At 43.9% G+C, this 22,328-nt stretch overlaps 1 protein-coding gene across 4 annotated transcripts in view; it reads left to right on the forward strand.

Moving 5' to 3' along the window:
- The window catches only part of ADAMTS9 (ADAM metallopeptidase with thrombospondin type 1 motif 9), an 84,370-nt gene that overhangs the window by 41,939 nt on the left and 20,103 nt on the right, over positions 1 to 22,328 (forward strand). For all 4 annotated transcript variants that reach the window (XM_065642880.1, XM_065642881.1, XM_065642879.1 and 1 more), the window contains exons 23-29: positions 93 to 212; positions 1,973 to 2,077; positions 2,223 to 2,390; positions 2,564 to 2,848; positions 3,636 to 3,797; positions 4,392 to 4,568; positions 18,200 to 18,367. In XM_065642880.1, coding sequence (XP_065498952.1) covers positions 93 to 212; positions 1,973 to 2,077; positions 2,223 to 2,390; positions 2,564 to 2,848; positions 3,636 to 3,797; positions 4,392 to 4,568; positions 18,200 to 18,367 — 1,185 coding nt within the window. The remainder of the gene's footprint in view (positions 1 to 92; positions 213 to 1,972; positions 2,078 to 2,222; positions 2,391 to 2,563; positions 2,849 to 3,635; positions 3,798 to 4,391; positions 4,569 to 18,199; positions 18,368 to 22,328) is intronic.

The raw sequence follows: 22,328 nt of genomic DNA on the forward strand, positions 1-22,328 counted from the left end.
ACAGACTGGGATGATTAATACTTTTGAACGAAAGCAGCTACTCAGACCCAGCACTCTTTTCTCACTTCTTTCTCCTGTCTGTCCTCTCGCAGTGCACTATGACTTGTGGCCAAGGCTACCAGATGAGAGCGGTGAAGTGTGTTGTGGGCACCTACGTGTCAGTGGTGGATGATAATGAGTGTAACGCTGCAACCAGGCCAACAGATACCCAGGTAAATCCTGCTCTCCTGTCTCCATCCTTTGCCAGCATGCGTACAGAGGTGTCCAGGCTGCATCTTCAGGGAACGTCTTGCTGCAGCAAAGGCTTTTTACCCTGAACACCAGCCCATGCAGAGCAATATCTTGGTCTGCAATATGGCTCTTGGAAAGGTGCAGCACAGCACCATGTTTTTGGTAGAAGCAGGACAGAGAAGCTGTATTAAGGGAGTTCCCATCCAGACCCTCTCCATGTGATTAATATTACACTCTGAAGAACCAGGTTGCCAAAAAGGGAACAGACAGCTTGTCATGAGGGCATCAGGGCATTGTGGGGTAAAGATTGTCTTTGCTTATGGTTTATATCCATGGAGCCGTAGTTACAGGATGGGATGTGAAGGGTCTGTTCCAGATTCAGAGCTAAAGCAGGTCTCTAAGAGCTTGTGAGCTAAAGAAGCAGCAGTAGATGAATATAGGAAGACAACCAGAGATCAGAAGGATGAGATGGGACAGTATTTATTGGCCTCAGAGGCTGGAGTCTACACAGCAGACACCTCCTTTGGGTTGCGTGCGCTCTGGAATGCCTGGCTGCAGTCTGGGCTCACGTGGCTGCAGGACTGCTGCTGTGTGGTACAAATGGCAGCTTGGGACCGTCATTTCTCATCTGCCGCATGTGACAATATGGCGTATGTGCCAGCTACAATTCCAGACACATCCCCCCTGGCTGGATAAATTAAGAACTGTTGCAAACCCTTTGCAAATTTGCTGAAGAGGCTTTCCATGCAACGTTCGCTGGTACTTGGCAGCAAACATGTGAATTCTCATTTCAAGCAGAGGACGTGTCCAGGGTCTCTGAAGGAGTTGAATAAAACAGAACATTACCATCTATCTGTCATCTAGGAGAGTCGTAGTGCTGATGCCCTGCCCAGCTTCAGCCCTGCATGACTTCACAGAGTTTAACTAAGGCCACAGCATTTATGGAGGGGCTGTTTTTCCCATGTATGGAGACCAATGGCACTATAGTCAAGGGGTTACAAACCTACTTGTCATCAGCCATCATTTGGCATGCACGTCTCCAGGGTAAGTAAAATCACAGCAATGAGGAAATAATTTATGCCATTTGTCAAAAGCCGCCCTCTCCCTCACAGTGACGATCAGTAGTAATTTAATTTTTGGCAATGACTACTTGTAGGCTCATGAAGTAAAGTCATGGCTATTCATCTTTTCTGTCACCAGACCTCCCAGGAGGTCTGGACAGGACCAAAACCCTCCTGTTAGGCACTGTGCCAGGACTGAGCAGAATGACGTGCCTGTCCCCAAAACCTTGCATACTTAGCGTGTGGTGAAGATCGGCATGTGGACAGAGGTGTTCTGGTGGGCTGCAGGGAATCAAAGGGCTGCAATCAGCAATGAAGTTGCTGCTTTGCAGATGTATGTTCGTACCAGAACTCTTGATGAACTTTCATTTTTTGCCTCAAAACCATCTAGTTTTAATACATAGAGATGGCACATGGTTATGGCAATCCCTGTTGTAGAGTTCCCAATAAGTCCAAAGTCCACTGAGGGTTCTGCATATGAAGCCCTTCGGGTATTGATACCAAGTTTTGCTGATCCTCCAAGTGAGTGCCAGGAGAAAAGCTGCAATACACAAGCATGCAGGTCACAGGTTTAAAAGATGCTGTGCGTTGTTCATAATTACATTGAAGAAGAGGTGGTTTAACTGAAACGTCTGCCAAGTCTTCATTTCCCTCTTTTCCCTCATGTATTTCATGTACAGGACTGTGAAATAGCAGCATGTCCTCCCCATCCAAATAGTCCCGAAGCCAAGAGATCCTTATCGGGCATTCACAGGACACAGTGGAGATTTGGATCCTGGACACCAGTAAGTGTGTGCCTTAATACTTTCAGGATTCTTCTACAGTAGACAATGTGGTATTTTTAAGTACATTTGACCAAATTTTCCTTCCAAAGCCCTCATAATATATATCAGGAAACTTTCTAGCGGAGTGTTTTTTGCTCTTCCCTAGTGCTCTGCAACCTGTGGGAAGGGTACCCGGATGAGATATGTCAGTTGTCGGGATGACCAGGGCTCGGTGGCTGACGAGTCAGCTTGTTCCCACCTCCCAAAGCCGTCAGCCACGGAGATGTGCACCGTGACACCATGCGGGCAGTGGAAAGCCCTGGAGTGGAGCTCTGTAAGCATCATGCTGTCTCTTGAGCCCTATAGACCTCATTATTAATCTGTCACACGTACCGTTTTATAAGTGGGGGGATTAAGGTTTTCTGCTGTTTATTATTAGCAACAGCTGTCTGTGAGATTTTTAAAGCCAGAAATGTGACTGTGTCTCCTTTTCCCACTGTAACGCAGTGCTCAGTGACTTGCGGTCAAGGTAAGGCAACGCGACAAGTGATCTGCATCAATTACAGTGACCAGCTGGTGGATAGGAGTGAGTGCGATCCAGACGACCTCCCTGCCACCGAGCAAGACTGCTCCATGTCTCCTTGTCATCCGAACAGCCATGACTACGGCAGGCCCATCCACCCTTTCCTCTATCCGGATCATCGCCTGAAACTGCACCCCGGAGGGAGCCCGAACCGAAACCGTGCCCATATACCAGGAGGCAATCAGTGGAGGATTGGCCCCTGGGGTGCTGTAAGTGCCCTGATTTTCTCATTTCTGGTTTTTGTTTGTTTGGGGCTTTTGGGGATTTGTTGTTGTTGTTTGTTTTGGTTTTTTGTTTGTTTGTTTCGGGGGGGATTTTTTGGTTTTGTTTGTTTGGGGTTTGTTTTTCTTTTTTTTTTTTTCTTTTTTTTTTTTTTTCTTTTTTTTTTTTTTTCCCGGGCTAATCCAGGGCTTTTCTTAATGTCACCACACAGGGAAAAGAGGGACCCTTCTCCCTGCATTCTGCTCTCTGCTCACACAAGCAAGTGTTGCACTAGGCTGCAGGCATCACTTCTCAGCCTCTCACGCTCCACATCTCCAAAGCTCTCCAGATAGAAAGCTGATGGCATCATTTTCCATGAGGCAAAGGCCAACCTCTGCTTCTTGGCTGTCTCCTGGGACACTTACAGCTGTGCAGAGCTGTTGTCAAAGCACAGCAGAGCCTTATTGCCAGCTCCTCTCACCCCAAGGTGTTCACAGTGCTTTATCACGGAAGTCCCTAAAGGAAATTAGACACAAATGGGATGTCAAACACTGCATTAAAGGCAGTGGGGATTACTCACCTGCTTAAAACTAGGCTGGTGTTTCTTTTCTTTGCTTAGTCAGCACCTAAGTCATTGCACTGCTATTAGCAATAGCTGGGTTTTGAAGTTAATAATGCCTGTTAGCTGTATTAAATTTCTGGTGGTGCATTCCCACGGTGCAGGCAATGGGAAGGACTTGGGAATGCAAAATTATTCCTGAATTCGACAAAGCCGTGGGCAATTGTGTCTTCCAGTGCTCCAGCACGTGTGCGGGGGGGTTCCAGCGGCGGGTCGTGGTGTGCCAGGATGAAAACGGATACACCGCAAATAACTGCGATGAGAAAAGCAAACCCATGGAGCAGAGATCGTGTGAATCTGGCCCCTGTCCTCAGTGGGCTTATGGCAACTGGGGAGAGGTGAGTGCACCGGTCACGCCGAGCTCCCTGCGCGGGGGAAGTTTTTCAGTAGCGGGTGGCTGAAAAATGGGAGAAGTGGGGAAATTGCGGTGACATTTATTAGGAAGATTGGAGCATGAAAGGCAGCCTCTGATAAACGAGTGAACCCTAGCAACTGCTTGGTGGTGTTTTCCTTTCCATTTCTCATGGGAAAAATTTCTTCCCAGGCAAAAGTGAATTCTACAAAAATCAAGATTTTTTTTTTCTTAAGAGAAGTCCAGTTTAACTGAAGGCCTTTTTTTCTTTAAGACAAATATTGCTCCCTTCTGAAAATTCATCTGAGATGAACAATTAGAGTCATTAACCTCCAGTATCATGTTGGGTCTGTCAGTATCATTGTGTGGAGCAGCATAAACAGCTTTGGGAAGAGAGAAGCTGAAGCAGCTGATGCCCCGTCTGAGACTCATGCAGCAGTTGGGGGGGATTTGGCCAGAGTGGGTTGGCTTGGAACAGAAGCAACTATCTTGTCTTGAGAGGTGCTAGTGCTTTGAGGGAACGGTCGACAGTATTTTTGCTGCCCAGACAGTGATTGCTCTGTCCTCTGCTGACTTCCAGTGCACAAAGCCATGCGGGGCAGGGACAAGAACACGGCTGGTGGTGTGCCAGCGCCCTAACGGAGAAAGGTTTACGGATCTGGGCTGCGAAATCCTTGAAAAGCCACCGGACAGAGAGCAGTGCAATGTGCAGGACTGTCCTAGAGATGCTGCCTGGAGCGCTGGTCCTTGGAGCTCGGTACGACCATAAACTCTTTCTCTTTGTGAACCGTTTTGTGGATATCCCGTAACAACAGATTTTAATTTGCTTCAAACCAAGGTGCTAATGCTTCGTGTCTTAAAACTGCACTTAAAGAGGATTATTGACAATATATTGAGAATAACACCTGTTCAGGAAGGGCTTACATTAGGGGAGCTCAAGTCCTTTAATTTAAAAGGCACTTTCTGCTAAGTAGCCACCTTTGTCCGTTTGATTACACTGTGCGAGCGCTGTGCATTATGAGTCTTGGTTCTGACTGAGTCCTTCGCATATGGATTTAAACCTGGCATTTAAGCAGTACATTTCTTTCCATTGAAGTTAAATCGTTCTGATATTTAACGGTAATACTGCACTGTGCACCTACTGGTTTACCAGTCGCGTGTTCTCTGCCAAAAGCAAGATGACAGAGGAAAATGTGTACTAAAGTGCATCAACTCCCAAGCATGTACAAGTGTGTATAGATGTGTGTGCGTGTCCCTACCTGCCCCCACACACAGCTATATAGAAACACGTGTGCATTTACACCCATGCTCTGTTCCTGTGTATATATAGTATGAACATGATGTGTCATGCAAAGGCACCCGTAAGCTTCTCTCATGCATCTCTCTGGTTCTGGGGAGTTATTGTCAGGCCTGATCTCCACCTGCTGCTCTAAATATTAGTCAGCAGGGTGGTGGAAGGCTTAAAACCCTGGGAGTTTTCTAATAACAAAATAGTGTTTGGAGCAGAGATGGCTTACACTGCTCCTTTCCTGCTGGAGGTATCTGCTACAGAGATGCTCTTGCGCGGGCAGAGGAGCCCTGAACTGGGGGGCTGGGGTGCTATTTTGGGTCCCACAGCTTAGAAATTCTCCCAGCCCAGAGCAGCAGCACCTGTTCAGCACCGAGGCGAGTGCTGCCTGGAGCACTTCTGGTGTGCTGGAAACCATGGACCTGCTGGTTTTGGAGTGGCCTTCAAACAAATGTCAACCTTTATTGTGTATTTTGTTATAAAAGCATTTGAAGAAGATTTAAAAGAAATAATAATTTGACTCAAAAGCACTTTATAGGAAAAAAAAGGCCTGTCTGTAATGTATTGGACTTACTCGTCACTGTTTGAAAAGTCATCTTGCTAAAACATAGCCACATTCTCATTTCTGCGGGTTCTTTCAGTAATGTGGATGCCTTCAGTAACACTCCTCAGTATTTTTATCATACCTCAGTGAGTTATGCAATAGCCATAAAACCGCTGAACTAGTGTTTATATGGTGCTTCACCAGTACAAGGGATAGTGACATGAAATATTTCATTTGAGGTGCTAATGTATCACTTGTACACTGATATAGTTGGTGCTAAAAATGAGCGAGGTGAGCTAAGCAGAGCAACCCGTGCGGTGGCTTCTCCGCAGAATTACTGGCTGGGAGCTGCTGCCAACCTTTGTTACCTGTGCTGGACCATTTGAAAGAACCAAAGGTGTGGACAGAGTTGTGTTGCCTTTTGGTGTCGCTTGGCTTTCAGCCTCTTCGCAGCTGTCCAGGAGCAGGCTCCAGGGCTGCCTCTGCTCCTCTGTGTCAGATATGCAGGTTGCAGTCCTGGATTTGGGGTTTGGTTTGGCTTTTTTTTTTTACCCAGGAAAAATTCCCTTGACTCTGCTAAGTCATGTTATCCTTGGTGGGGGTTGTCCCTTGCTCTCGGTCTCCCAGGAGCAGGTGGGATGTTGGGCAAAGAGGCAGAGGGCAGGGGCGTCCTATCCTGTCTGCAGCATCTCCTCCCCAGCCTCAGAGCTGAGCCCCAGTCGCTGCCACCAAGTGACTTGATTTTTCAGGTCTCATTACCGAGGTGTCCTTTGGCTCTGACATAGGGGACCCCAGAGCTTTTTGAAGACTAAATTGTATCTATGGGGTCAACAGGGCTTCGTGTCCCTTCTGCATAATACACCCCATATATGTCTACCTCGTGCTACTACTGTAGGTAGTAACATCCAAATTGTCGTTTCTTTAGTGTGGTATCACCTGGAGTTGCTTTTGCTCTGTCATCAATTGCAAACATCATTCTGTAGCTGTACATACTTCATCTGTTGAGGTGGAGTGTCACTACCATATTTTTTGGTCACTTTTGAAACAAGAGTATAGTATTAGCTGAAACTTTTCAGCAGTATGGATTTATGTATTTATGTAAAAGTGTATTTATTTTTCCAATATTGTTATTTAATTTTATATAAATATTGCATACATTTACAATGTTTAATGTTAATGTTGAACAGTGAAAATTAAAGACAAGTAGAATGTAATCATAAATGGATTTGTATAATGATTTCTTGAGTCTTTTGCTAAATTAAGATCATATACTTAGTTTTGGTAACTTTCACTAAATTTTCTGAAATGGTACTGCAATGTTCCATCTTTTGACTTGCTTTTATTTTACTTTGTTCTCCAACAGAAACTGTCATTCTCAGTAATTAAACAGTTAAAAGTGTTATGTATTATGAAGTTTGGATAACCAATTTCTTGCAAGCATCTGATTGGCTTAGCTTCACTCAAATTTTACTAAAATTATTACTATAAAATACAGAAAAATTAAAGCAGAGAGAGTCTGAAGAGTTCAACCCTCAGTCCTCAGGCAAAATTCCACTGGGATTTTGAACAGTAAACAAGTGATTTTTATCTGACTGGTTAAATCCAGGTTTTAAAAATATAATTAAATGACTAAACAGATTCTGTATGTAAATGTTAATTTTATAACAAGAGTCTGGTGAGATGCCTTGTCATTATAACCTGTGTTCAAAGAGGACTAAGAAGTGGTGACACTATTATTTCCTTGCTTGTTTAAGAACATGTATTTAAACACTGCAGAATTGTACGCCATATGATAGACCTGACCTTTTTATTAAAATAATGCTTTACAAAACATGCAGAGACTGTCACCAGGATACAGAGAGTGTTTTTTCTCCTCTGTCTTACGGTATGAATGCAGATCTCCATACACGCTCTCAAATACCGAGAGGAATTGTCACCATGTTCTCCAGAACGAGGGAGATGCTCACAGATAATATTATCCATCTCTTCACTTAAAACCCGAGGCTGAACCCACTTCTGTCAGAGTAGATCTGCTCCTTGCAATAATCTCCGTGAATTTGGGTGCTGTAGAGTTTCACATAATATCCGGCTGTATTCTGATACAATTTATGAATAATGCTGAATTCACTTGTCGTGGGCTTCTCATTCTTTCCGTGTTAGGAAATGGGCACAGATAAGGTAAAACAATCATATCTCACAGCACCAATTCCTGGTTCAGTCGAATGAGTCATTTGGGCTTCACTGCACTGGGACAGTTATCATTTGACTTTGACCCGTGGAAAATCGCGGGGTGGGTTTTTTATTCGTTTTTTTAGGGGTTTGTTTTGTTTTCCTAAAAAGTATGATAATTTTAAAAGTAATCTGCTTTGCCAAATACTTATTGCTCTTGGGTATCAAAAGTTCTAGGTGCTAAAGCAGTGGTTGTGTAGCTCTTAGTGCCTGCGAAACAGCGGTGTGAGCTTTGCCGGCTCTTTATCAAATGAGCAGAAGTGCTGGTACCTTAGTCTTTGAGGGTCTTTTGATCTAACAATGAAGAATTGGAAGCTTAGTGTAAAATTATTAGAATATTAACTGGCTAAACACCAAACTCTGTTACTGTCGATGTGAATTCAGGTTTTTGGCTTCGCGGGGCTCTTTGGCTGCACGCAGGGCTGTGGGTAACGGTGAAGGGGCTCTGGACTCAATGGGAGGCAGCAGGACTGCCTGGCCAGCATCTGTGTTGGGGAGCTGGTGCTCAGGAATTGTAGTCTTAAAATTGGTGTCAATGGAAAGTTCAGGTTATTTATATTTAATTCTGTCAAAGCCCCAACATGTTGTTTATAAAATGCCCTCCCCATGAAGTTGGCTGAAAATAGGCTGCTCAACGGCAATATTCTCCATGTCGTCGGTCTGATAATGTTCTTAGCAGGCAGGATGTCAGCTCTTGCTACGACAGAAGTGATAACCAGGGGCAGATTTGGTTGCAAGTGTATGTAACTCTGCTGTTCTCTTCCTCTCTTCTGCAGAAAATGAATTTGCTGTGACAGCAGCATTACTGAGCTGCCGTATGACGCTTTACACATGTATTTGCAATAACAAAGCCATCCTTGAAAAGGAAGCGATAGGCGTGCTGAACTCTGCGGTCACTCCATGATTCACATTGCCTTTTCTGTCCTTCATTCATATGATGTTGGTTCAGGCTCTGAGGCTGCAACAAGTCTCTATTTCTCTGTAGTGCCAGGTATTATCAGAAAACTAATAAAAACAATCCTGCCCCTGAGGGGGAAGGACAAATGTTGTTGCAGCAGAGGAGGGCCTCACGTACAGTCCCAGCACCCACAACCCAGGCAGAGAGATGCACTGGGTGCCTTGCATGCCTTTAGAAAAACAGGTAGATGCCTTAGTCATGATTGAATAAAGCTGATCCAGAACTTGGTAGCCTATGGGTATCCCCAGCCATCTGTCTGAAGCTGTCTCCGTCTCAGAGCTGTTCACCGTTCACTTAGGCTGGCCCGCTGAGCCTGATGTCCCTCTTGGGTTCCCGGCTGCCTCCCCTCTAGGATCAGTCAGACCGACTGACGCCAGGGACTGCCAGTTTGGTGTGCTGATAAAAGGCGAGAAGTTGTCTGCTTTGGTTTGCCGGTCAGAAAAAGGCTTTTGACAGTGCAGACCTCTTTGCTTTCATTTAAGAAGGCAAACTAGACCCATTTCAGCTATTCCTTGTACTCTGTCCTGTGTGTCACCTGTCCAGAGCATCCCAGTGCCCAACTTCAGCCACCCCCCAAAACTGCACATCCCTGAGTGATAGCTGTCTTACCGCCCACCCGTTCGCTGCCTCTTGCCCTTGTGAGAGCTCATCCCAGAGAGTACATCCAGTTGAGGTTTTCGTTCGAAGAGTTCCAGCCTGTTGCTCTTCTGGGGCAGCAGTGACGGATGCTCCTGTGGCTCTTTCCTCAGCTCCGTGCCTGCTGTCCCAGCCAAGGCTCAGAGCCATAACTGGTGGCTCTAAACAGCTTACAGGTGGGTGAAGCCAGTGGTACACAGGTGCCTGGTAGAGGAACATCACTTTATTCCTGTCTCGCTGCTTCTAAAATCTCTGATTCTTATTTTCATTTCCATTTTTGTTGTTTGCCTGTCATCACCAGACATCTTTCATTGCCACTTCTGTTTCTGCTTAAATAAGGAGAACTATATGGGTGTGCTTTTGCTATCGATCCCGCTGTCTCCTCTTTGCTAGTACTGATGTTCCATGGGCAGGAAGACAGCCATCAAAGCCCATCCGCCACACTGCAGGTGAGGGACCACCCTGCGGCACCGTGTGTTTAACACTGAACCTGCACGTGAGTGCTTTGCCTCCTGCAACTTAATGCTCACCTGTTGCAATCCACACTCTTCCCTTGCAAGGCACTCCTCAGTCTTTGTACCCGTTGTGATCTGACCTGATGGTTAAATGTGTCTTTTAGTGTGATGGAGAACTGAAAGGACCAGGCAGGAGCATCCCCTCTAACCTCCCTAATCCAGTGCCTGAATGCTGAGGAAGTGCCAGGGTAAGGAGCTGCAGAAAATGGTCACTCCTGTATGCTCTCCTTCGATAGCCTCTCCTGTTGCTTCTGCCAGGACAGAAGTGAGCTGGAACAGTGGTTGGGCTGAAGAAGCTTGTTTTCTTGTCTCTTGAAACTTTTCTTCTTCCCCCACCCCCAGAAGCTGCATCTTTTCCCAAGTTCCCCAGTGCACTTTCAAAGTCAGAGCAACTAACTCAGTAGTATCCACTGATGTTTCTTACCATGTACAGTCCAACCCATGCTCCTGTCCTAACTTATGGCGAAATACTTGCCTTTCTCCTCCCAGAGAAGTACCCCGTCTGTTTGGCTTTGTTTAGTGTTCCTCTGTGGTTGCCTTTTTACACCTCCCTTCTTACACATTTTCTGGATGAGATGGTCATTTTCTTGGCTGTGCACAGCTGGCCTGAACTTGAACAAGTGGTGGGACTGCTATTCAGCGATGCCTGGCTTCAGTCCTTGTGTCATGGTTGGCCCATCCGCAGCTGCCGACTTTGTAAAGTCTGCAGACCTCCTATATGCACACATATGTGCACACTCACACACACAGGAGAAATAAAACAATAAATAAAAGGGTAACTGCTGGGAACATTTGTCTCCCAAAGCACTAAGTGCAGTAATCGAAATATGTGTTAGACTGCAGAAGATGCTTTAGAACAGTGACATGCTTCCAAAGATGAGCTGGGAAGTTCAGCATTTTCAAGCAGATCCAAGAGCTGGGCCTTGGGAAGAAATTTTGCCCATGTTACACATTTGCACTGCCTACCACAAACTGCAGTAAATGCTGTTGCTCAGATCCTAGGGATTGTAGCATTTAGAAACAAGGATGTGTGATGATGAGGGACACTAAGCACAGAGACATTTACTGTGTTTCTAACTTTCATTGTGACTGATTTGTGCAGTCATTACAGAAAAACAATGTAGTCAATCTTGTTCCAAAGGCACTTAATGCTCTATTCGTATTTTAATTTTTACTAGCTCACAGGGAAGGTGAGTGAGCCAGCAGCATGGATGAAAATCTGTCTGATGCCCGAGACCGTATTCAGGATGACACTATTTAATCCCTACAGCATTAAGCCAAGATTTTTCTTTATAAAATCAGGGAGCAAAAAGCAGCCCAGCACTCCTACAAAAAACCCCTGTGAGATGCACACCTGTGCAACAGGGCTGACATTCCTTGGAGAGCTCTTTACCTTGTGTTTCCCTCCCGATGACACAGAGAAATCCTATTCTTGAATGGGACTTATAAATGCCGTTATAATGCCACACTGTTCACTAAAAATGTGAAGTGTCAGCCTAGGCTGCTTGCTGCTACAGTTGCTACTGTCTTAAAAGTGCCACAGCATGGAAAATAGGCTGCTTCAGTGCCTTCCATATCGCATTGTATTGGAGTGCTGAGTAACTCACACATCCCCTAATTTGAGGAAATGCCATCCAACACCTCCCTCCCTGGAGAGACCTGCAGTGGCTGTTTGAGGACTTTGTATCTTTTGTTGTTCAAGTTAAATAGCATGGACGGGGGCAGAGATGCAGCTTTTAGGGCAGCTTTGTGTGTTCGTAGCCCTCCTGATATCTGTACTTGGTGAAGTTTTTGTACGGGGTGTAGCAAGAGGGCAGGTGAAATGGGGAGAGAAGGTGCTACTTAGTAGGTGGACACCATAGAAGAGGAGATGCGTGGCTTCTCCTGCTGTAGTTACCTGCTTTTCTCCCATAATCCTGTGAGGTTTCTCAGCTCTGGTAGATTATTGTATTGACTTCAATGCTCAGGGCCTTAAGTCTTGCAGGAGTTAAAGAGCCCAAGAGCATCCTTTCCCCTGGACAGTCTGCAGACACACCAGCCTCTTCCCCCTGCTGCAACAACACATTAAGTTGGACCTTTTTCTTCGAGAAATTTCCTTTTTTTTTTCTTTTTCTTTTTTTCTTTTTTTAACCTGTTATGAGACGTCATCTGAAGTCACTCGCCAGTCTCTGCAGCTTAGTTTAGCAGTGCGAAGGTGAAGGTTTAGTGGATTGTTTTATTTCTCCCTTTTGCAAATAATCACTTGGGAAACTCTGTGCCTGTGCTGCAGAGCTGTGAGCGGAGCAGCCAGAGGATGGATACCCCACGTGTGCTGCAAAGCCAGGGTGAGCCAGCATGGGTGTTCCATCTCAGCCATGCCCAGGGTGAGGGGCACTGCTCGGGGACACTGTGGTTCAGCCTGCTCTTGTGCACACCCAGGGCCGCCCTTTGGCTCCAGGAGGGCTCCTCAGGACATTTCCACAGGGGTTCTGGGCAAGGCTCACTGACGCTCTTAGACTACACACTCCATAAATCCCTAACATACGTGTATTTTTTTCATTCCTCCCATTTCTTTGGGCAGTCAGCATGGATTAAGCATTTCTAAAGCCTCTTTTAAACTGCAGTGCAGTGCTTCGCTTTGTTTTGCTCAGGTCTCTGGTCTAGTTGCCCTCCCTTGAATGGAGAGACTATTCTTCCCTTTTAAATGTACAAAAATCACATGTATTTTCTGGCCTTGTACCAGCTGAAATCACCATGACCGTGCGCTCTCGGCAGCTGTGTGTGTTCAAGTGTAGCTCTCAGAGTTTTGCAGGGAAGGAAAGCCCAGCTGGGGGAGCCCTGTCTTGTGCACCACGTTCCCACCCTGCAGACGTGGTGGTCTCACTCTGCTGATGCAGCTGGGCGTGAGACTTTGCTAAAGGTGGAAGGAACAAGGTTTGAAAGCAGCTAGGAGCAAATATTTCCTAAACAACTCCTACAGCCACCGGAGAAACCATACCATGGAGCCGCACCGTTGTTTTAAGCTTGTTGCTTGTCTCACTGAATCCAAGGGAGATACCTGCTAAAATACTTTACTGTTGGGAAGTTAAGTAAGTTCATTCGGATGCCACAGAGCCTCTGTTGCTGGGTAATACACAAAGGCTCAGGCGTTTTAAGACTTCTAGTAAAGGTTCAGCTGGTGAGGAATGATCCAGGCTTTCCGTGGTGGTGTGTCTTCTGATGTTCTTTCTGCTCAAAAGGCTTCAGAGGTACAGGTGTCATACAGCTGTGATTTCAGCATCTGATAGCGGCAGCGTGAGTTATAGTAAGAGCTGATGTGGACTAATAGGATGCTGAAATGTAACTATGAGGGTACGTGGTTTGGCTCTGCCCGTAGTTGGAGAAGTTCACTGACATCCAGGAGCACAACCCTTCATGGAAAGAGAGTGTAAAGCATGTAGGGCTCTGCCGTTTCTCTGTTTTATTTCATCTAGCGCATTTCAGCTCAGATTGTTGGAAAGGATGACCAAGGGCTTACTTACAAGCACGCACTTTCTACATTAATGTGTGGCAATCTAAACCTAGGAGGATTGCTTTTAATTTCCTCCAAAACGTTGCTCCTGGCAGAATCTGATAAAGCTGTTTTCAGTCTAATTCTTCCCAGCCCTGCCCTTGGTGAGCTATCGAAGCATACTTATCTTTGGGAATCCATTTGGTGATCACTCCAGCTTGCATTCATTATCTCAAATACCTCCCAAATCATAGACTGATTCCTGGATAAGTGGTCTGACAGCATTTTCTGAAACCTTTCACTTTTGGGGGAGAACGTCCCCAGGTTCTTGCTGGTGGTTTGATTTTTCTTTCCCATATCTGAGCTTGCTTGTTCAGTGCAGAAAATTAAGGAGAAGCAGGGCCTCTCTGTAGCTCTTGATTGCTCTGTGCTGCCTTTTTCTTTTCATCGAGATTTGCGAAGTTGTGCCCTGGGTTGTTGAGTCCTTTCGGTGTCAGACAAACCTCGCCCTCAGCCTGGCAGTGGCACGGCCGCAGCACGAGCTCCCGATGCAGAAGAGCAGGTCCCAGTCTGCTGCAGGAGGGTCAGTACCGGGCCCAACCAGCCAGAAATTTTATACACATTTTTAAGAGCTTTTGGAGTACATATTCTGTTTTGTTTTCTGCTACCAGCCTGGTGAATCGGGTAGGAGCCTTCTTATGTTTGAGAGTTCTTACTGAACAAGATGTACCCTCATCTTTCAAAGTAGCAGAATAGGAAATGCAGCAAGATGTATTTGAAAGCAATTTGCATGTAAAATAATCTTCGTCATTCCTGAACTCTGAAATAGAAAACAAATTTCTGTGGAAACAAAAACACAGGCTTGCTGCTGTGCTGGAGCAGAGCAATACATCGCAGGAGAGATTTAGCGTCGTGTTCTGACCTTTCTGGAAACTGTTGATATGGAAATATTTTTGTCATATTTATTTAAACTTTTTTCTTGCGTTTATCTAAACTGGGCAGTATATTTATTTGAAAAAAATCAGCAGCATGCCAATCCCCGGTTCTTGGCATGTTAACAAAACTAATCATGCAATAAACATAATACCCTTAAATCTCTGCTCAAGTGCTTTGATCCTAATGCTCTTAGGAAAGTCCTTTTGTTCTTATTCTCCATGTAAAGCACCAGGTGTGACTGCAGTGCTTTTAGGAGATAATAAAGATAATAACAAGAGGAAGGTTTACTACAGTCTTCAGTGTAATGGCCATAGCTGATTTTTGAAATAATACTTCTCTACTCTTTTATGTGCCACGGTCATCTCTGGTTTTTTTAAGAAACAACAAAATATGGTGGTTTTGCATCCTCCTCTGTGCCTGGCTATCATTCCAGGTTCTCCCAGGGGTGTTATTTGCTGCTGTGCTTCAACCACAGGCTGGAAACAGCATTTCAGAGCAACATTTCCCAGCACCTGAGTGGAGGCAGAGGCAGGCTGACCATGGGCATGCTCAAATACACGTGATCCTTGACTCTAGGAAACTGGTTAGGGAAAAAAGTCAATACGGTACCTTGGCTACACCTTCAGGGCTGGATCCAGAAGTGATTAAAAACAGTAGAAATCTTTCTGTTGACTTCAAAGAGCTTTGGATGAGGTGGTGTTCCACAGAGGGCCACCCGTCCATGCCCGATACTTGGAAGTATTTTCTATGGGAGACGGGGGATAGGAAAGCAATCAGGAAAAATAAAGAAAAACGTGAAAGGAGTGGATTTGTCTCTGCTATTCAAATGTTTTAAAGAAGTCAAGGTCAAAGCTTACCTCACTATGACACTGTTATTGGTAGATACCGTAACCAGGCAGCAGCGTTCTCAGTGATGAAAAAAGTCCTGATAGCAAAACGCAAAGTTTCTCCAGGATCTGAAATAAATGATGAGGCTGATGTCAGTAGCTAGATGTATTGCTTCCTTAAGTCACATGGTGTTGAGATGAAGCTCACTATTAAATTATTTTCTGCATGTGGCTAACATATGATTAAAATCTGCGTGCCAAATAAAAGTTGGAAATACCTGAGACAAATTAGAAGGCAGTTATGAAGTAGACTCTTTGCAAAGGAATTTTCAGTCTCTTGGTTACATTAGATTATTTGACCTCTCTTTTCTGTCAGTGCAAATGAGATCATAACTCACGTGTTCATGAAAGCAAATGAGTGGTTTAGATCTAAAACCACACAGTTGCCTAACTTTGATTTATATTAAAGGCAGGCATAGAAGTTATTCATTCCAGCATCTTGGGAATTACATTTAAGTATTAACAAAATTGGGCAAATTATGCCTCAAGCTCTGGGTGCACTGAGGTATGCATGCAGGCTTGTTTGATGGTGGGATGGCGAAATAAATGTCAGAATCAGAATCCACGCCAAAGTTAAGCAATTTGTAGAAGGGAGATAACAATTTTGGAAATGACTAGCACCATATTAATTATGAGACTAAATATTTATCAACCAACATCAGGTCCCCAGAAACATGCTTGTGTTGTTGCACAATGTGGTTTTCTTCCTTTAGCGTAAGTAGTGGATCCAATATATTTTTTAAATTAGATAAAAGATGTGTTTAGCTATACCAGCTTGGGATGTGGGGCAAGAGAGAGTCCTGATCAAGTGTGTGAATTTACCCTTGAGCTTTGGCTGTCCCAGTGAAATGGCATCAACTTGCATGGAGCACTTGAATGGAGGAGCACTTGAATTTTTGCTCAAGTATCAGTATTGGCCTTTAGTCCAAAGACTTAATAGGATGAAAGCATTAGAAGTTTCTAATGGGGTTTGGTAGGATTTGACATTTCCTTCTTGCTGCTGACTTTCATCGCCTGGGGAGAGATGTAGAAAGAACAAAAAAAATGAACTTGTGATGAAATGTGAAGGCTTATAAAGATAGGATAACATTAACTCAACTTTTTTTCTGTTGATACTAAAGGAAAAAGGTGAACTTTATGAATCTGGGTAAGTCATGAAAGTCACATTTTAGAACAAGGAACAGCATTCCCTCTGTTTCTCAATGCAAGGTAGAATGCTGTGTTGCTCTTTGGGATTTTTGGCCTATCTTGAAATTGGAGCTGGGCTCAGGAAAACTCAGAGGTGCCCATCCCTCAGTGCCCATTCCTGCCATACTCTCCTCTGGCTTCCCTGCCTCTCACCAAGAGGATCATTAATTGCATTAAACCCTAATGATCCCAAGGGACCTCAGCTGCCTTTTTTCATTCTGTAACGGTCCTGCAGCAGGAAAACAGCCTTTTCCAGGACATCACTTACCCAAGCTTTTATGCAGCAATGTCTGATCTTGTGAGTTACATCCATTTCTATCCATGTTGGTCTGAACTTTTCCATTTCAGAGCAAGTTACTGCTCTCTCACTGGTTTTTTGGACATCTCTTAACACAATAGGGGCTGAATGAGTTGAAAGTAGTGCAGTAATTTAAAATAACCGCAGCTGTCAATGCATATGCCAATTTCTGTTCTAATGGATCTTCCAGAGTTGCTACATATGTAAATTGTAGGAGGTTTAGGTTTCAAATGTATTCATAGGCTGGGAAGAGCTCGGGCTGTAATTTATTTCTTAGGAAATACATTGTTGGAGTGGCTCCAAACTGAAGGGAGAAGCGCCTCATCTCTGAAAAGGAAGCAGAACATTTTATATTGAGAGGTGGTTGAACCAGTGTGTTTGTGCTCAAGGATTAAACCAGGATTCTTGTGACATAGCATGTAATGACTTGCATAACATGTGATGAAGAAATTGCAGCTGAGTCTCTGGGTGCATCACGCTGAGTAAGAGGCTTGTTCTACACGAAACTGTCATATTAAATTCTTGTCGTGATTCCAGACCCCTTTGATTCCTAAATCTTCTGGAGGAGACTAATCTGAAATCAAAGTGAAGTTGCTTGAGGTTTGCATGCCAGAAGTGGCCACTTTTGAAAAAGTTCAGTGAACCTGCAGGGAGAGGTTGAAATTAGTTGCTTCACTACAAAGCTTTCAGCTAACATACCTGCTGATTTGCTTTTTGCTTTGATTCTTCAGGCTCTGCCTTCTTGCCACCTTCTGAGTTGTTTTCAAAATGCATAAATCTTAAGGATGAGCACGTCCTGGTTTCAGTCTGTTTAATAAAAAAAAATAATAATAAAAAAACCCCAATAACAACAAAACCCAACCAAACAAAAAACCCCCCACAAACTTGGTGAAACAAACATAAGCTCAAATACTGAGGACATGGAAAGACCGCATTTTTTCTCTTCTGCCTTGTCCTTTGTGCAGTTATTTCCCTCTGTGAAGGTGTATATCGCACTTTATTCTCCTGATTTACCAACATTTGACCTCCCTTTGTACCAAGGTAAATGGGAATGGTCCCTTTCAAGTTCTTCTAAGCAGATACTGAGGGCTCCCGCCTTGATTCCTGTAAGATGACTCTGCTCCTTTGAAACTACTGGAGCAATGCCAGGAATCCAGCCTGTTATCCCTGCTGAATGTCAGCTGCTTTCTCTATTTTGATATTGGCATTTTGAGGGGCTTTGACCGAGAATATCATGCAATATTAAGTGCAATGTGAGTATCTCCAGTGGTTAAATTCTGCCCTTCTGTATCCCCCTCAAGCTTTGCATAGGCTGCTGGGGACATGGGGATGTGCTTTTTGGTCCAATTAAAAGAAAATGTCCTGGGTAGCCATGGCCCATGTATAACCATGTAGACGGCCCTGCATGAAAGCTGATCTGTTGTTACTTTATATTTACAGTGTTCTGTCTCCTGTGGAAGGGGCCAAAGGCACCGCAATGTGTACTGTTTGACAAAGGAAGGGAGGCATGTAGAAGAAGATTATTGCAAGCACCTTGCTAAGCCCAATGTGCAAAAGAAATGCAGAGGGGGCAGATGTCCGAAGTGGAAAGCAGGAGATTGGGGACAGGTGAGACGTGTTGTATACCCTTTTGCATCCTTTGATATTCTTCCTCTGTCAAATTGGTCAGAAGCTGGTTTTCACATCACTTCCGTCCTCTTGAATTTTTCAAGGGTAAAAGTTCTGAGCCACATCCTCAGGTGATGTAATCAGTGGAGATTCATGAATAGCAGTGGGGCCGCACTGATTTGTACCAACTGAGAACTTGCAACTTTTAGTATCTATCTGAAAGCAAATTCCATGTTGTATATTTTAAGTTTCTGCTAGAAAAGGCATTAGTATATAATATTAAAGAGGATCTAGTATTTATTCATGTTATTAGTAATGTTTTTATTTAACTATGTCACATCCCAAGAAAAATCTTCCTTAGTTTTGAGAAATCTGAAATTAACTTTATTATCAGCTTCCTGGGAAAGTCTAAAGAACAATCAGAGTTGTTCATTAAAAATGCTTTTCACCTCCTTTTGCTTTTCGACAATCTCATCACTTGATTTTCCTTCGTTAATAAGTCAGACACTGATGCATAGTGCAGAGGCTGCTGGAAATGTGAAAGTGCTTGGAGTTATTAAACATCTTGTTTGCTGAAAGCATACCTTGAATCCTTGTTTTGCTGAAAATAATGTCTTTGTCATCACCTTGAATCTGCTGCATCACATTTTTATCTCTGAACCTCGCTTTTCTCTCTACCTCATTAGTCTGCTAATCAGCAGAATTATTGAAAATCTCAGACTAAATGAACGTTAACTTGTAAAACATCATGTTCTCTTGCCGTCTGTCTTCCAAATTAAGGTACAAACCACCAATTCTCACTGTATGCAAGTTCCCTGAAAGATAAACCATTAACATCTCTACAGGCACCCATGCAAGTGTTAGGACTAGGACAGCACACTGTTATTTAATGTCGACTATTTAAAAAGACAATAAACCTACCGATGTTCTGTTATTTTTCTCAGACTTGGTTGGTTTTTTTTTTTTTTTTAGTGCTTACCTTTGAGTCCATAGGCTAGGAGTATTTGTCATTATGTGTGTAAAGGGTTAAGCGTACATTCGCCATGAAGGTTCGGTTACTGAAGTCTGGGTTCTTTACCCAAGCTATGGCTGGGAGCGCCCAGGTAGCCCTGCATAGCCCTGTGAGATGCACAGTACTGCTCCCAAATTGGAAATTAAGTCAATATTATTACCTTTATTACCTGCAGGACTGAAACCTCAATTTTATACAGGAAGCCAGACTGAAAAGAAACGTGGGGCCATTAGATAGTCTTGTCATATCCAATCTGCACCTTACTTAAAGTGACTGCTCCTGAAAGCAATTTTTTACAGCTAGTAATTGTAAACATAATAATGTAATGGTCTGTCGATTGCGTTAAAATACTCTAATGTTAATTGATAAAAGTAAGTGTTCTAAAATTTCCAATGTTCCACCGCATGATCGGAGTTAATTTCATGCAAGCGGGGAAAGAAACCCAAGTTATTAGAAGGATGAAGGTGATTTATGGCCTGAGGTAATCTCTTGTGACTAGGCAATTAAGGAATATTTGTATGCTAATGTTCAGACTAAGAATAGGCAGGCATTTCAACATGTCTGGTAGCTCAGCAGCCCAGGTCCCTGATGCTGTATGTGCTCAGCCAGCCAGGTTCTTGTTTGGGGGGAAAAAAAAAGGTAGAAACACCCATTCTGCAATATCGAACTGGGCTTTTTAAAGCCGCATGAAATGCTCTGATATGGCCTCCTCGTGTCCTGATCCTCACTTGTGCTGGCAGCGTTTCTTTGCCTGTGACAGATGAAAAGCGGGGTTGTCGGATGTTCGGAGCGCTGGCCGTGGCCGTCCCTGCGAGAGGTGCACAGAGCTTGCACAGCTTTGCAAAAGCTTTAGTGCCTCAGAGCCAAGGTGCATTTAGGTACCGAACTTCTCATTAAGGCTGTGGAACAGGCAGGGGTTTGGCACCCTGAATACCCAGTAGATCAGGATATAAATGGACATAGAAACTCCATGTCACCTTCCACATCACTGGTGACACGGTTGAAAATAAGAGCCATGATCAGTTTGCACTTAGATACTATCGAAAAGGCTTTCTGAAGGTCTAATTGCCTCCGGGAGATAATCCCAAAGCTGAGCTGCTGTGAGCTGGCCGCCTTTTGTCCTGGGTAAACCAGCTAAAGTCTGTGTTAGAAATAAGGCAAGGTTTTCCCATAGACGTGCATCCTCCTTGTCACTGTATGTGCACAGGACCCGTTGCATGTGCCTTTAGGTTGGTTTGGTTTGGGTTTTTTTCTTTTCCTTTTGGGAAAAGGAATGCTTAAGAAAAAACAGGACTGAAAAGTACAGGAATGGTTAAAAATGAATCCCAGCTGGCCAAGCTAAGTGCTCTGCTCCCAGGTTATTTTCTCTCTGGATGTTTTGTATTCAAAGGCCAGCTAATTCTTTTCTAGATTGTTATGAATCCACTTTCCTGCAGCAAAGCATTTTAATATGTCTGTAATACTAAGAATGGAAGAAAATAAGGCTTTTTCTCTAAGTTTTAAATGTGCTTGTGTCTGCACTGAAATGTCAGATTTAATGTCTTTGCATCTCCTAAGTAGTATCAATTATGGCCATTTACCTTTCACTTAGCAAAAATACCAATACTTATTCTGCTGTCTGGTATTTACATATTTCAGCTACAGGCTGAAATCCAGCCCTGTCTAAAAACGCAGGTAGAGCATCAGTTCGAGCTTCTCGATAGCTGAGCTGGCACTTGGCAGTTTGGCAATGGACTTTCTCAGTGGAGAAAGGAGCGCTCCTCGGAAAACATATGGACTTTGTAGAAAGGACAAGCAGGCTGCCTGGCTCGTGGCATCCCATAGAGGAATATATTAAGTACAGCCAAAGTTGGCTGCCCCCAAACTGACTGTCTTCTGGCGGTGTCAGCCGGCTGGATTTCCCCAAGGCAGACACAGGTTGGCTGACCAGTATTCTGGATTAAAATATCCAGGATGAAAATGGTGTTTAAAAACACCTTTTCTTGTCTCTTGTAAACCAAAAAGCATTTTAGAGCATGGTGCGCATCCTGGTGTATGTGTTTCTCCATGTTTGTAGCCATTATTCAGTTTAACGGTCCCCTATGGAATGCATAGGACAAATGGCACTGTTAATCACAAGGACGTAGTGCAGCATACGGGAAGCATTTGCATCACCAGTGACAGAGAGCAACTGCTACTTTCAAAAGTGGCACACACCAAAAAAAAACCCCTACCTTCTTACAAATATTTAGAGCCAGGCGAATATTGAGAGTCAGCTTTTCTTTGGTCCTCTCGGCTTTATGGGGCGTTCAGATAGTAAAGCAAATGGCATTAAGGGAGGAATACTCTGCATAAGAGAGAATTGCTTCCCCATTAAGCACCGCTTAATTCCCTGCCATAAGAAGGCTCGCTTTTATAGCTATTGTAATAATGGGCTCTAAACTTGTTTTCTTAGTTCCTGATGTATTAATAAGTTTGCTCATATTAATTGTTAACTCAGCAAATGGCTAATCATAATAGCTGTGTTTTAAATGCATACCTTTGATTTTTACATGCTTTCTTCTCTAAATGCAAATTATTTTTATTCCAAATCTATATCATGTACTTTAAGATCTAGCAAGAAAGAATCTATACCAGTGGGACATTAAGTACTGTTAAACATATTACGGTGTGCAGTCACAACAATAAGAAATGTTGCGTGAAAGAAAAAGCAAGCTGTTAAAAGCATTGTAGTGTAGATAGCAATTTTAAGATGTCTGAGAAACACAGAAATTCAGGCTTTTCTGGCTATGCCTAGAAGTGAGGAGAAATGTGCCCACAGTGTAATGACGGAAATGTGAAATGCAGTTAATCTAAAGAAGACATTTATTTTCACAAACTAACAGTATGTCCTGGCTTGTGTGCATGTGCATGTTTAGATGCATGCTGAAAGAAATCCCAGCTGTATCACACCTCTACCCCTCTACTGCT

This window comes from Caloenas nicobarica, chromosome 11 (assembly GCF_036013445.1).
Source record: "Caloenas nicobarica isolate bCalNic1 chromosome 11, bCalNic1.hap1, whole genome shotgun sequence".
Taxonomy (NCBI): Eukaryota; Metazoa; Chordata; class Aves; order Columbiformes; family Columbidae; genus Caloenas; species Caloenas nicobarica.